Source organism: Dermochelys coriacea, chromosome 6 (assembly GCF_009764565.3).
Source record: "Dermochelys coriacea isolate rDerCor1 chromosome 6, rDerCor1.pri.v4, whole genome shotgun sequence".
Taxonomy (NCBI): domain Eukaryota; kingdom Metazoa; phylum Chordata; order Testudines; family Dermochelyidae; genus Dermochelys; species Dermochelys coriacea.
In genome coordinates, this window is record NC_050073.1 from 88,509,840 (window position 1) to 88,523,703 (window position 13,864).

At 43.8% G+C, this 13,864-nt stretch overlaps 1 protein-coding gene across 2 annotated transcripts in view; it reads left to right on the plus strand.

The window, feature by feature from the left end:
* The window catches only part of NRXN3 (neurexin 3), a 1,462,434-nt gene that overhangs the window by 115,800 nt on the left and 1,332,770 nt on the right, over positions 1–13,864 (plus strand). For both annotated transcript variants that reach the window (XM_043516016.1, XM_043516015.1), the window contains one exon: positions 2,258–3,484. In XM_043516016.1, coding sequence (XP_043371951.1) covers positions 2,776–3,484 — 709 coding nt within the window. In that variant the 5' untranslated portion in view covers positions 2,258–2,775. The remainder of the gene's footprint in view (positions 1–2,257; positions 3,485–13,864) is intronic.

A 13,864-nucleotide genomic window follows, 5' to 3' on the forward strand; every position in this document is an offset into this window, starting at 1 on the left:
TCTCTTAATGCCTCCTGCTTTCTCTCCTCCCTCAGCCTGAGCCAAGCTGTTAACAATTAAAAGGAATTATCTTCCCTCTGGTTTTGACTTGATTGTATTTGCGTTTATAGCAGTTAAGCTAACGAGCTCCAGTCAGGCAGCTGCAGGGAATGGGACTGACTTACATGGGGCATTGAAAACTCACATTTCTCTATTGCTTACAGGTTCTCTTGTAATTGATTCGTTTTGTGTTTCAAGTGACCTGTTTTTAGTGCTGGTTAAAGGTGCCAGATTGACAGCCTTGGAAAGGCCTCATGCCAGTCCCCTGAGCCATCCAGTCTAGCTTTGTACTTTTGCTGAACTTGACATGATAGTCTTTCCCTAGAGGCTCATGCCCAGCCCATGTCTATGAACAATTCTCTGCTCTTATAGTAGCCTTTGTTTTAGCCAGTATTTTCAAACACAGAATGCATACAAGGTTCAAATTCCCTTTAATCTGAAATAATCCTCCTATCCCAGACACAGTCACCCACCTTTCCCCAATAAGAATTTAATTCAACACTGGTATGAATGGATGGAGCAGGGTATTGGACTAGATGACCTGCTGAAGTCCCTTCCAACCCTGATATTCTATGATTCTATGAACTCCTTCTTGCTAAAGGCAATCGGAATTGCTCCCACTTCATCCTAGGAGTGAATTTGGCTCTTAGTGAGTAGCAAGCTCTTTGTAGAACCTTCAAGATTGAGACCATTATTATTTCTATTTTTAAATATTTGGGAGTGCTTGGATGCAACACTGATGGGGCATATAAGTGCATAGACAGACCAGCATAGTGCAGTTTCTACCATGTCAGCCAGAAGCAAAGGTTCCTGGTATAGCTGCTGAGCCTAGTTTTTAAGGGTCCTGGTTTGACTCTCTGCACTAGTAATGTGCAGGACATATGTAGCAAGTTCTAATGCTGAATGGAAAACCGATAACTGGATGTCTGTTCTGTCCAGCCTCCTCACTGCTGCTCTATCTGTCATGAGTCATGATAGGAGGCAGAGGAACAGAAGATCTGTGCAAAATGCCTTCCCTTGGCTTGTGCTGGACCTTTCTGTTCTAAGGAATTCTAGTCTTTGCAGTAATCATGTTTTGTTTAATTACTAGGGAGATTGTAAAGCTATTCCAGCCTGTAAACTTGATGGAACAGACCCATCCCTCCTCAGTGGAGTTAATGAATTTGATCTGCTTTGGGAACAGAGAGGGTAGATACAAGTTCTGTTTTGGGCTACCACTTCCATCCTAGCTCCTCCCCTCCTAAAAAATCCCAGTGTAGGTCCAGCAATGCACCCCACAAGAGCAGGGGAGCATGTCAGAGGCTCAGTAAAAACCCTCTGAGTTGCAGTCTGCTCAATTTAGAATTATCAAGGGATTGTGGATGAGCACAGTAGTGTGATATGTTTCTGTGTGTCCCAGACTCATGATTCATACCTAATTCTGCCCTATTTACACCTGGGCAACATTCCTATATATTACATTTTATTTGTGGGGCCAGATTCTGCTCTTAGTTACACTGTTGTAAATCTAGAACAACTCCACTGGGTGATTGGAGTTGCTCCAATTTTACACCAGTGTAACTGAGAGCGGAATCTGACTCTCAGAACCTTTGATCTCCTTGATTTGTTGGAGGGAAGAACTTGGCCCTTTGGAAAGTTGTTAGGGTCTGCTGGTCAGTGAAGGTTAAATAAACTGCCCTCTGTCAGTGTGTTATAACATGTAGAGGAGCCAAACTTGCTTAAAAGTTGCATGCTGTTGAAGGGGAATTTTGTGGTATTCCTGGAAACAGCATTAGTGAGTGGCCTGGCATGGGGGCATGCCTTAGGTATACTATTATGGAGGTATTCCTGGCATGCCTTAGGTATACTATTATGGAGAGACACCTTTAAACTTCTTGGAGGCAGTATTTCTCAAGGCGAGTGGCAGATTTTTCATTGTTCATCAGAACTTCTTAGGATTATTTATCTGCTGTGATAGGGCCTGATCATGACTTGAGCATCTGCATTTCTCACTCAGGCCCTGAGACGTCGGATGGTGTAAATAGCCCTACTACCTTGGGAGATGAGGGGATAACTGCAGGTACAAACATACATGAAATCCTGCCAGCTAAATAAGGAAATATTGCTCCAGGAAATGCATACAAATCTCAGGTTACCAACTACACTTGAGTTCTGGGGAGCTGTGGGACTGACCCCTCTCTCTCTGTCTCTGTCCCCCCGCCCCGCTTTGTCCTTACAGGTCCTGCAAGCTCTTTCAGTGCCAAGTGGGGAGTTATGGGCTGGATCACCATCAATGCACCCTGAAGACTGACTTTGGTTTTGCACTCCCAATGATTATATCCTTTCTGAGTTCACCACCACCTCACTGCCATCACTGCCACAGTTGTCATCGCTTCTAGGAACCTGGAATTTGAGAGTTGGCCTTTACCTCTGCGCACTCTCTCTCTCACACACAACCACTGTCACTTTTGTGTTTTCCACCAAAACGAGACCACCTTGGGTTTTTTGCCCTTCAAGAAAGTGGGTCACCTGGAGAATTCTCACCACACATACTCTCCTTCTGGGATAAAAGCCTCCGGATCCTAACAGATAGCTGAGATCTTTTCTTGGAGAGGTGAATTCTCCTGGCCGATCACGTGTGTGTGCTCCCTCTGTGCTTTTCTTCTCCTCCTGTGGAATTTATCAGTGATTTTTCCTGGCGTCCTTCTCACCAGTGGCTTTTGTATTTCTCCTAGGGAAGAGCAGCTTTTTGCAACAATGGGCTTCACTCTCCACTCTGTCTGCTTCACCCTGAAGGTGAGCTTACTGCTGGGCTCCTTACTGGGCCTCTGCCTGGGTCTGGAGTTCATGGGCCTCCCCAACCAGTGGGCCCGCTACCTCCGCTGGGATGCCAGCACCAGGAGCGACCTGAGCTTTCAGTTCAAGACCAACGTCTCAGCTGGGCTGCTCCTTTACTTTGATGATGGCGGTGTCTGCGACTTCCTCTGCTTGTCCCTGGTTGATGGGCGCATCCAGCTCCGGTTCAGCGTGGACTGTGCCGAGACCACGATTGTCACAGAAAAGCAGGTCAATGACAGCAATTGGCACTTCCTCATGGTCAGCCGCAACCAGCTCCGGACGGTGCTGGTGCTGGATGGTGAAGCCAAGCCTGGTGAAGTGCGTCCACAGCGCCAGAACATGAACATCGTCAGTGACCTCTTTGTTGGTGGCGTTCCGTCAGACATCCGCCCTACTGCCTTGACCCTCGATGGCATCCTAAATGAGCCTCCATTTCAGGGATTTATCCTGGACCTGAAATATGGCAACTCGGAACCACAGCTGCTGGGCAACCAGGGGGTCCATCTGGACATGGAGGGGCTGTGTGTAGAGAACCCTTGTGAGAATGGCGGCACTTGTTTCCTTCTGGATGATGAGCCACATTGTGACTGCTCTGCCACTGGATATGTTGGCAAACTTTGCTCGGAAGGTAAGAGATCACTTGCCTTCTTTCTCTCCCTTCAGCTCTTTGCAAAATCTAACGGGCTAATTTTTCATTTATCATGGCTGCAAAAGGCCTGGTGCCTCTGTTAGTGGATCTCAAAGGAGATGAATCCCCTTCCAAATCACAAGCACCTCCTCATCCATAGCAAATAGCAAGGGGGTCAGTTACATATGATGGCAGAGAGGGAATTTTGCATATGTGACACAGCATTGGGAGTGTGGGGAGAATCCTTACCGCTAACTTGTTAATGGGGCTGGAGAAGATAAGGCAATGAGTTCATGAGCACTAAGGGTTTGTAGGAAAGATTGGTCAAACCCCAAATGTTTGTTTGAATTCCCCCTTCCGCTCCCATAAACCGAGGAGGGGCAGGTAAAATGGGGAGCAACCATGAACCACCCTGGTTATGGGCTTTGTGGAATCCATACTTGATCAACAAGACTTAGCAAAAATAAGGCTATCCTTGGTGTAGCTTGATAGTAGTCTGGAGAATGCCCCTGCCCTGCCTGTGTTTCTCACACAGTAATGGCTGAGATTGTCATTTTGGTTGCTCCCAGAACCCCTGCTTAGATTGTTTTGGGGCCCATGTGAAAGGTCTGACTGTGTTGCCGACGCAATACAAATAAAGATTGAGTGTAACTGCTGGATTTTTTAAATTTTTTTTCAAAATAAAACTGTAGTGACAAACAACTAAAACTTACCACAGGATAAATACCAGGTCTTGTTTCTGGGTTTTCTCTTAAGTGCTGTGGTAATTGGTTCTCACTAGTGGGCCCCACTGTTTAAGGTGTCCGTACAGGCAAGAGACTTTGGATAAAGCTCCTTAGGTTGACCATGAGAAATCCAAAATCTTGCTGCAATATCTTTGTGAACTAGTTTTATCCCAAGAGGAGACTTGGGATGTCTTGGTTGTAAGCTGGCCAGAAATTCCCATAGATTTTAGAGTTAAAAAAACACCCTGTCTTCCTTTCACCGACTTATAGAATCATAGAATATCAGGGTTCGAAGGGACCTAAGGAGGTCATCTAGTTCAACCCCCTGCTCAAAGCAGGACCAATCCCCAACAAAGCAGGACCAGTCCTCCCAAGAAGTTTCACCTAAATCCTGGGGTCCAGATCACCTTGTTGGAGGGAGTGTAGAAGTGTAATGGGGGACATACACCAGACCAAGCATGTGATCCTGAGAGGTGCTAAATATCCCAAACTTCCCCTGACTTTTCTGCTGTGAGTTGAGTGCCTGGCATCACTCAGGATCGGCCTATTAATGAGAGAGAATGATTTGCTAAGCTTGGGCCTTAGAAGTTCTGAGGTTGCTGGGGTCGCTCAGTGTGATTAAGCAGTCATGTAGCATTAGTGCTGAATATATGGGCCTGCTCCTTGCATCCTTTGTAGACCCCAAAATCCTGCTGAGGTAAATGGAAGTTTTGTGGGATAGAATTGCCAGATCCACAGTTGCATTTGGACTCTGAAACCTAGAGAAATAAGCCTCTTCCTATTTCCTGATCTAATGGATCTAGGCTCCACAGGGAACTACTTCAGATATCAACAGTCTGTGGCTTTCAGCATGTCTTGAAAAATGCAGTAAGCAAGCAGGGCTTCTGCCCACCTGTGGGACAGTGCTGACAGTTCTGGACAAGGCTTCAGTGATGCAATTTCCATATTTCCTTGTGGAAGGTGAGGTATGGGAAATACATCTCGAATGGGGCAAGGGATGTGTGGAGTGCAGACAGTGCTATTGTTTGTGAAATCACACATCACACTACCATTTGTTTCCTGTAGTGATGTATCATTTTTCTCCCAACATCCTACTTAATGATGGAGGCTGTGGGGAAGAAATTTTGTCTTTGCCTTAGGGTGCTTTTTTATGTATTTTAGCCCATAGTTTACCATGGTCTGTTCCCTCAGGAATGATGCACTGTTCAGGGAACTTTCACCTCAGCTCTAACCTCAGAAATATCCTTAACAATTTCCTTAGCTGGTCTCATTTCCCCTGTTTGCTATTATGTCATGTGCATTTAATTTGTTTTAATTATTTTTATAAAGTCTTGTTTTCTCCTTCCCTATCCGCCTTCTCCCTCCACTTGATCCTGCAACAAAGCCGTAATCCTGCAAGTGTGACCTCTAAGCCCGTTGTCATTCAGTGTCACCCAGTCAGCATTGTGGCATCACTGCAGGTTCTGGGAAAGAGGACAAAGGGAGAAGCAAAGCTCTAGTAGGGTGAAACAAGCAAACAAAAAAGTGCCAAGAAAACGGAACAGGGAAACTAGTGAAATGTACAAAGATTTTTCTTTGACTTAGAAAATCTTTTCCTATTACAAAAAGTTCTTTTTAATACCCTGAATCTGGTAAAACTTCCATTGACATCAGTGGGATAAGGACTGCAGGACTGGGCCCAAACTTCCTATCTGCTTGATCCACTGTTGACCCACCAACTTTTTTTTTTTTATTTGTTAGTTCATTATTGCTTCCCTCCCCAAGAAAGTGAACTTTTTGTTGCTGGAGCTAATGTTTTCTCATTAGTTTATTTCCTTATCCTGCCCTGGGATATTTGCACAAGTGTTATTTAACATGAATAATTTATTCCTGATCTCTCTTTATTTTTAAAGGAGACACACTCCCTTTTGACTGGACACCAGCAGCTGTGGATCCTTAACCCACTTACACAATTTGTCAGCCCTTTAATTTGCCTGCCTGTGTTTTCACTTGGTCGCCGATGCAGTTAGCTCATTCATTGGGAGTTGATAGGATCCAATCAATAACTTCTGTTTTAATAGCTAAATGCAATATGTACCTTTTTAATAACGAGTTCTCTTGACAGGTTTCAGGCTATTACGCAGCTATTGATTGATACCTGTGTCTGCAGATGGTAAAACCACAACAAACTCATTTATCATATGGCCAGAGAAATAAATAAAAATAAAAAAAGTCAGTGGAACCTGCTGCTAGTGAACTGTGATGGAATGAAGCTCCATTTACAGTATTACAAATTGTTTCAGTGCAAAGTGCAGTTCCAGTTATAGTGAACCTCAGCAGAGAGTGTAACATTCTGTGACATGATGGAACTATAAATCCTGTGAAAACACAAGCCTCGATATTCAGAAAGCTATGTGGGCATTTGGTGCTGAATGTGTGTGTGCAATTACCAGCATGGCACACATTGTGGCAACTGCATGTGCAAATGACCAGTGGAGTACCCTACTGGTCACTGGCATGTGCAGTTTCTGTGATTGGGTGTACAAATGTGTGCACACTTAAGAAAATTTGAGCATTCAAAATAAAATAACACTTTTCAATACAACTGGTTCATTGAACCTGGCAACCCTGTGTGAATGTTTTGAATAGCAATTAATATGTAACTTGCTGGGTGATGGTCTCATGAATCCTGAAGCTGAAATCAGAGTGACCTGTCTCCCCACCGCTCCTCCAATTAGCCCCTTAATTCTTGCTGGGATTAACCTGGTGCCAATAGGCTGAAGCTCTTCTACTATTCGAATAGCACAGAAATTACTTCTCCATAGACATTTTCTTTTGTTTTCTAAACAAAAAACAACCAAAATATTGGTGTCTGCCTGAATAGCCACACTTGCACACTCATATTGGTGCTCTTGCACACTCATGATCACATTCTCTTGCATTCGCTGGTACAAATCCTCTCCTTTTGCCAAGCGCCTCTGTTGAGGACAGACTTGCTGATATGCATTAGCATCAGCTCAGCATCAAGCGTGTGAGAAGGAGGTCAGATACAGATCCTAGATACAGTGTAGACCTCACCCATGTTCCGGGGCCTCTTTGGGCTCTGTGGGTGAAGGTGAACCAAAAGCATGCTTAAAAACTGTATTGACTCCCCTAATGGCTGCAGAGCCCTGAAGCGGATGCCTTCAGCAGCTTCACAAAGCAATACACCAAAGCCCTTGTGCTGCCAGCAGGGGCTCTTTTGAAACGAAGCCTGAATAGGGGCCTGATTGCGCCTCTTCCCTTGATTACAGAGCAAGATTTCCTGGGGATGCTGCCTGCTGAATGACAGAGGAGCCTGTCGCTCTGTAATTATCAGTCTTTCAACTGCAGAGGGAACAGCGTTCTCTATAGCCTCTTTGTTTCATTTAAAGAGACAAGGTACCATGGGGTTTATCTTCCACCTGCCCTTTTAGAACAGCACAACCTTCCTATTCTGGGCAGATCTATTGAGAACTGCCTAGAACTCTCCTGCAGACACACGGTGCCCCTCTAGCTGCCCCAAAGTTTGTGACACTGAGGGCTGGATTGGCACTTTGCCAGAAACCTGGTGGCTGCACTTAATTTGCATATACATTTACATATATTTTGTAATCAAAAACAAATGAACACGACCATAATATTTGCACCTACTTCCATCTTCCTTGATAGATAAATATAAATTGCTTGTTGTGTGAATTCACCAGCCATAAACAGCTGCCTAGTCTCTGCGTGGCCCTTGCCCTGCTGTTACAGGGAGAGGGCAGGCAGCTCTGGGCTACACTTTGAGCAGTCCAGATCTACACCCTCTAGTGCAACACTAAGCATAAAACAGATGGTAACTGAGGGCTGTAGAATAAATGTGGGGAGAGGAATGCTATGTGCCTTTGTATGGAGCTACTTATAGTCGGTGTGCAACCTGTGCCCTTTGGGCTGGAGGTCAGGAGCTTGGGATGAACACTGCCTGTGTTTTGGTTTTTGATACTTTCTTTTTTCTGCCGCTCACTTCCCCCTTTCACTCTCTCTCAAGCTTCTCTTGGATTCAATTCCTTCGGCACATTTTAAAATAATAATTTTCTAATCATGTTATTTTTATGCAGTGCCAGATGGGCATCAGAGAAATAAGATCTGTTAAGATCTATTAATTGAATGTTTGTAAAGTGCTGCGATGCTCCAAAGTGCAGCACACACACTGTTTATTATTGCTAATAGTAAATATTAGAGATGAGCTGGAGACACGGAGGTTCAGTTTGGGTCTAACATGTTCCTAAATTCCATCTCTGATTTGTTATGAAATAGTATCCTGTCTCCTTAAAAATGGAAAGGGGCCCCAACTCCCTTACACTGGGTACTCAACATGGGACCTGAGGGCTATTTCCAGTCCCCAGAACTGATAGGAGGAGGATGGGCAGCCAGGAAATCTCCTTTCCTACTAAAATGCATGCAGGGTGGGGGAGCCACTTCGTGGATTTCAGGGAGGAAGTTGAGGTTTTTGTTTTTAGAGTGTTCTCCTAAAGTCACTGCCTAGTACCACCTTGTGCTGGGCAGCTTGCTTGGGAGTCATGTATGGAGCCTATAATGAAAAATGGAGCAGCAGTGAATAAAGCCCCGAGCTCTGCAGCAGATAGAGTAGCTCTTGTCTTCGTCCTTACCCCAGGCTCCAAGTGCCCAGACTGTATTGCAGGGGATGCTGTTTTTAAAGATCTGTCAGGAGTATGGAATGGGACCTTCCCAGGATATCCTGGGAAATGCAAGAAGTCTGCACACACTGTGATGGGTGGAATGGTAAGGCCAAAGGCTCATGGGGAAGAGGAGTGCTATATCCAGTGAACTGATGAGAGAAAATTGTCTCTCAGCCCTGATGGCTCCCTAGCCAGGGAGAGGGTGCTAATGGATATGGTGATACAGTAGAATGACCACCTATCATCCTGGGCTGATCTGTTAATTCTGTTCTTTGTCAGCCCTTCTGCATTGGCCACACCTTTGGCCTTGGTGGATAACAAAACTTCTCCTTTCACATGTGGAAACCAAGTGAGTTGTCAGAGTTTTGTTGCTGTTTGATGTCAACAATGTTAGCCTTGGAGCTAATTCTCCCACAATTCTTCATTGCAGGCCTACTTGCTTTCACACTAAACCCCTCCCCCCCCAACAGAAGGCACTTATTTGGATGGGAACAGGTGCCAAGAGGGAGGCTGGTAGGATGGGAGGGTCTGAGACTGAGGGAGAAGGATGGATGTAAGAGAAAGGGACAAGGTGGGAGATGGGTGTCACACAGTCTTAGAAGCAGAACTATTTTCGTTTAAAGTGTTATTTTGCTCTAAAATGGGACTCTGTAAAAAATGATCTGGAGAGGAGTGTTATATGTATGTTGGTTCTCCCAATATCCACAGTTTACAAGAAAAAATGTTTTCTAATTGCCAGCTCTGACAACTTATCCTGGAATCTGAGAGTCAAGGTGAGTTCTTTTCTTCTTGTGCATCATCACCAGTATGGTAGACTGTAGGTCAGACTGTGCTGTCACTTATATCTGGTCAACCCCATTAGCCCTGAGGAGACAGTGATGTGGCTTAAATATAAATTAGGGCAGATTTTGTCTTGTAGTATCTTTTATTTCTGGCAGGAAAGGATGGGCCATTCATCGGGGGTAAGCCTGGGACTTGAAAGATCTGGCAAGTCCAGTATAAAAATGTAATTAGGCAGGCCAAAAAAGAATTGGAAGAACAACTAGAAAATGACACACAACCAACCGCAATTTTTTTTAAAGTACATCAAAAGCAGGAAGCCTGCTAAACAATCAGTGGGGCACTTGATGTTCAAGGTACTCAAAGAAGGCCAGGCCGTTGCAGAGCTAAATGAATTCTTTGCATTGGTCTTCACAGCAGAGGATGTGAGGGAGATTCCCACACCTGAGTCACTCTTTTTAGATGACAAATCTGAGGAACTATCCCAGATTAAGGTGTCAAAGAGGAGGTTTTGGAACAAATTGATTAAATTAAATAGTAATAAGTTACCAGGACCAGATGGTATTCACCCAAGAATTCTCAAGTATCTCAAATATGGAATTGCTAACTGTGGTATGTAACCTGTTGCTTAAATCAGCCTCTTAGCAGATGACTGGTGGATAGGTAATGTAATACCAATTTAAAAAAGAAAAGCTCTAGAGGGGATCCTGCTGATTACAGGCTGGTAAGCCCAACTTCAGTACCAGGCAAATTAGTTGAAACTATAGTAAAGAACAAAATTATCAGACACATAGATAAACATGATACGTTGGGGAAGAGTCAACAAGGCTTTTGGAAAAATAAATCATGCCTCACCAATCTATAAGAGATTTCTGAGGGTGTCAGCAAGCATATGGACAAGGGTGATCCAGTGGGAAGAGTGAACTTGGACTTGGATTTTCAGAAAACCTTTGACAAGGTCCCACACCAAAGACTGTTAAGCAAAGTAAGTGGTCATGGGATAAGAGGGAAGGTCCTCTGCTATACTGGGGCCTGTTCAACATATTCATAAATGAGCTGAAAAAGAGGATGAATGGTGAGGTAGCAAAATATGCAGATACAAAATTACTCAAAGTAGTTAACTCCAAAGTGGACTGTGAAGAGTTACAAAAAGAATATCACTAAACTGTTTCCTATCTTTTTGGGCAACAAAATAACAGATGAAATCCAGTGTTGATAAATGCAAAGTAATGCACCTTGGAAAACATCATCCCAACTTCTCATACAAAATGATGGGGTCTAAATTAACTGTACCCGCTCAAGAAATGGATTGTGGATATTTCTCTGAAAACATCTGCTTAAGGTCAAAAAAGTTAACAAGGATAGGTCCCAATAGGTAAGGGATAGATAATAAAACAGAAACCATTATAAAACTATGGTATGCCCACCCCTTGAATACTTCTTGCAGTTTTGGGTCACCCCATCTCAAAAAATAGAAAAAGATATAACTGAATTGGAAAAGTAACAGAGAAGGGAATAAGGGTTTGGAGCAGCTTCCGTATGAGAAGTTAAAAAGCCTGGGCCTGTTTGGCTTAGAAAAGAGATGACTGAGGGGCGATACAGAGGTCTATAAATTCATGAATGGTGTGGAGAAGGCAAGTAAGGAAGTATTATTTACCCCTTCACGTAACACATAAACCAGGGGTCACCCAATGGAATTAGTAGGCTGGAAAACAAACAAAAGGAAGTACTTCACACAATGCACCGTCAACCTGTGGAACTTGATGTGAAGGCCAAAAGTATAACTGGGTTCAAAACAGAATTAGACAAGTTCCTGGAGGATAGGTCCATCAATGGCTATTTGCCAAGATGGTCAGTGTTGCAACCCCATGCTCCAGGTGTCCCTAAATCTCTGACTTACAGAATCTGTGACTGGATGACAGGAAGGATAACTCGATAATTGCCCTGTTCTGTTCATTCCCTCTGAAGCATCAGGCACTGGCCGCTGTTGGAAGCCAGGATACTGGGTTAGATGGACCATGGGTCTGACCCAGAATTGCCATTCTTATGGTTTCCTGCACTGTCACAGACTTGCTATGTGACTTGGGCAAGTCACTGATAGACTAACACAAGGGAAGTAATGCGAAGTTGGATCATTTGAGTTAATTCTGTAGCCTGCATTTCTCTGTGTCTCAGCGCTGCATCTGTAAACACCTCATAAGATGTTGTGAGGTGCTTAACCCAAGATAGAGAGTGATGATGCCTGAGAAAGAAAGAACACAGTTTGGCTCTCAGATCCCAGACTGAGCTTGCAGTTATAAAGGAACGTATCTTGTTAACTTATAACATATGAGCTCACTTCTTCATACCCTCCCCTTAGTCCACATACAGTCTTTCAAAGTTTCTCAAAGGGAACCAGCAGCTCTGTAAGGGACACTCTTTCATGATTTAACCCTCTCCCCCACTTCCCCCCCCCAAAAAGCTCCCTTGTAACTAAACCTGAGATGATTAAAATGCTTTCAATTCCATAGTAATGCCCAGTTTCCCATTCCTTGTTGATGCTGTTTCTTTTACTTTCTGCCTTTCACTTAAGTTGGAACTGATATTTTAGCTTGATCAGCTTCAATCTGCAGACCTGACTCGCTGTTGCACTGCACCTTGCCTGTCAGAGAAAGCAAAGTGGGTGTAAAAATGTTACTGGATCAGAAAGAGTCTGAAATCCCTTTGTCCTAGTGTGAATGATTGTACAAGATGCAAGGCTATGGAGATTAAAACCTTCTAGTTAGTTTCACATGCAGTTGCCGAAGGCTGTTTGATGTTTTACATTCCTAAAACACTGCAAGGGAAAGTAAAAATTTACTTGTAATGGTTCTCTTCCTGATAGTTCCCGTGCAATTCTCCCTTCTCCTCTTGCTTCTAATCTTTGAATTTTGTGCTTTTAACTACTTATTAATATATAATTGTTACTTGTCCATACGGTGCTTCCTGCTGTGCAAAGAGCAGAGAAGTACCTTGCCCTCAAGGATCTTACAATCTAAGAGCCTGATCCTCTGCTCTTTACTCATGGGAGGAGCTCACTGAAGTCATTTGAGTGAATAAAGTGAGTAGGGTTTGGCCCTAGTCACCTGACAGAGTCCTGTTTAAAGAATGGCGGAAGTGGTTCATCTGTGGATGTAGAAATTTGAACTGTGGGTTAAAAGCTGGCTTCAATATCTAGTGCTGTTGACAGGCCCCTGAGCTTCCTTGGCTGCTGCATTTATTCAGAAGCTTGTCTAGTCTCTCGGGTAGATTTTTATTTCTTCTGAGTTTGTTGCTTCTGTTCTTGAGAAAAATGACACTGTGTAAATTTTACAGACCTCTGTTCTGTCTCCACAGACCTACAGCTGCCTCTCTCACACCCCTCCTACCTTATCAGCTTTGCTGTTGTGTCCAAGGATCCTCTTGATGCCTTTTTCATCAGTATTTTGAAAGGAACCTTGGGCTTTTTTTGGACCCCAGGTCGAAGGTTATGGCTTGCTCGGAGTCCATGGCAGAGATAGCAAATATAGAGAGAGGCTGGTGTCAGCACTCTGTGAATTTCATAGCTCAGTGGTATTTACAGCAACATTCAATAAGCTCCTTTCTGGATGTTTTTGAAAAAGTCTGGTGTCTATTCCCTGGGGAATCTAAAAAAATGGAAAGCGTATGTATGACTATTTGCTTAATAAATTGCTTTAAAAAAAGAGTTACAAGGCTTGTGAAAAGAAAAAGAGAGAAATTGAGGAGATGAAATCACTTGTCTGTGACCCAGGTGAAAGAAAGAGCTTAGAAGGCAGCCAGAATTTCACAGCTTTCTCTCTCTTTTGACCTTTCCCCTTTCATAAAAAGAGGCTGTGCCTCCTGTGAGGTCTGCAGTGTAATTTCTGTGTTTAGGAAATAGGGGCTGGATGAAAGGAGTGGCTCAGATGGGTCCTATGGGTCTTTTGATCTAAGTTGGGAACCTGACTGATTAACTGTACTGGTCAAAATTTTAAAAACAAAAAATTGATTAATAAATTTAACACAAGCCATGGGTTTGATACATTGCCACCTTGCAGCTGCAGCCTTGGATCTCACAAGCTAAGCAGGACACTGTTAGCAATGGGATGGAAGACCTCCAAGGAGAAAACACAGGCTGCTGCAGGAAGTGGTGAGGATGATGCAGTAGATGGCACTCTTTCCTCTGAGTTCCTCTGTTG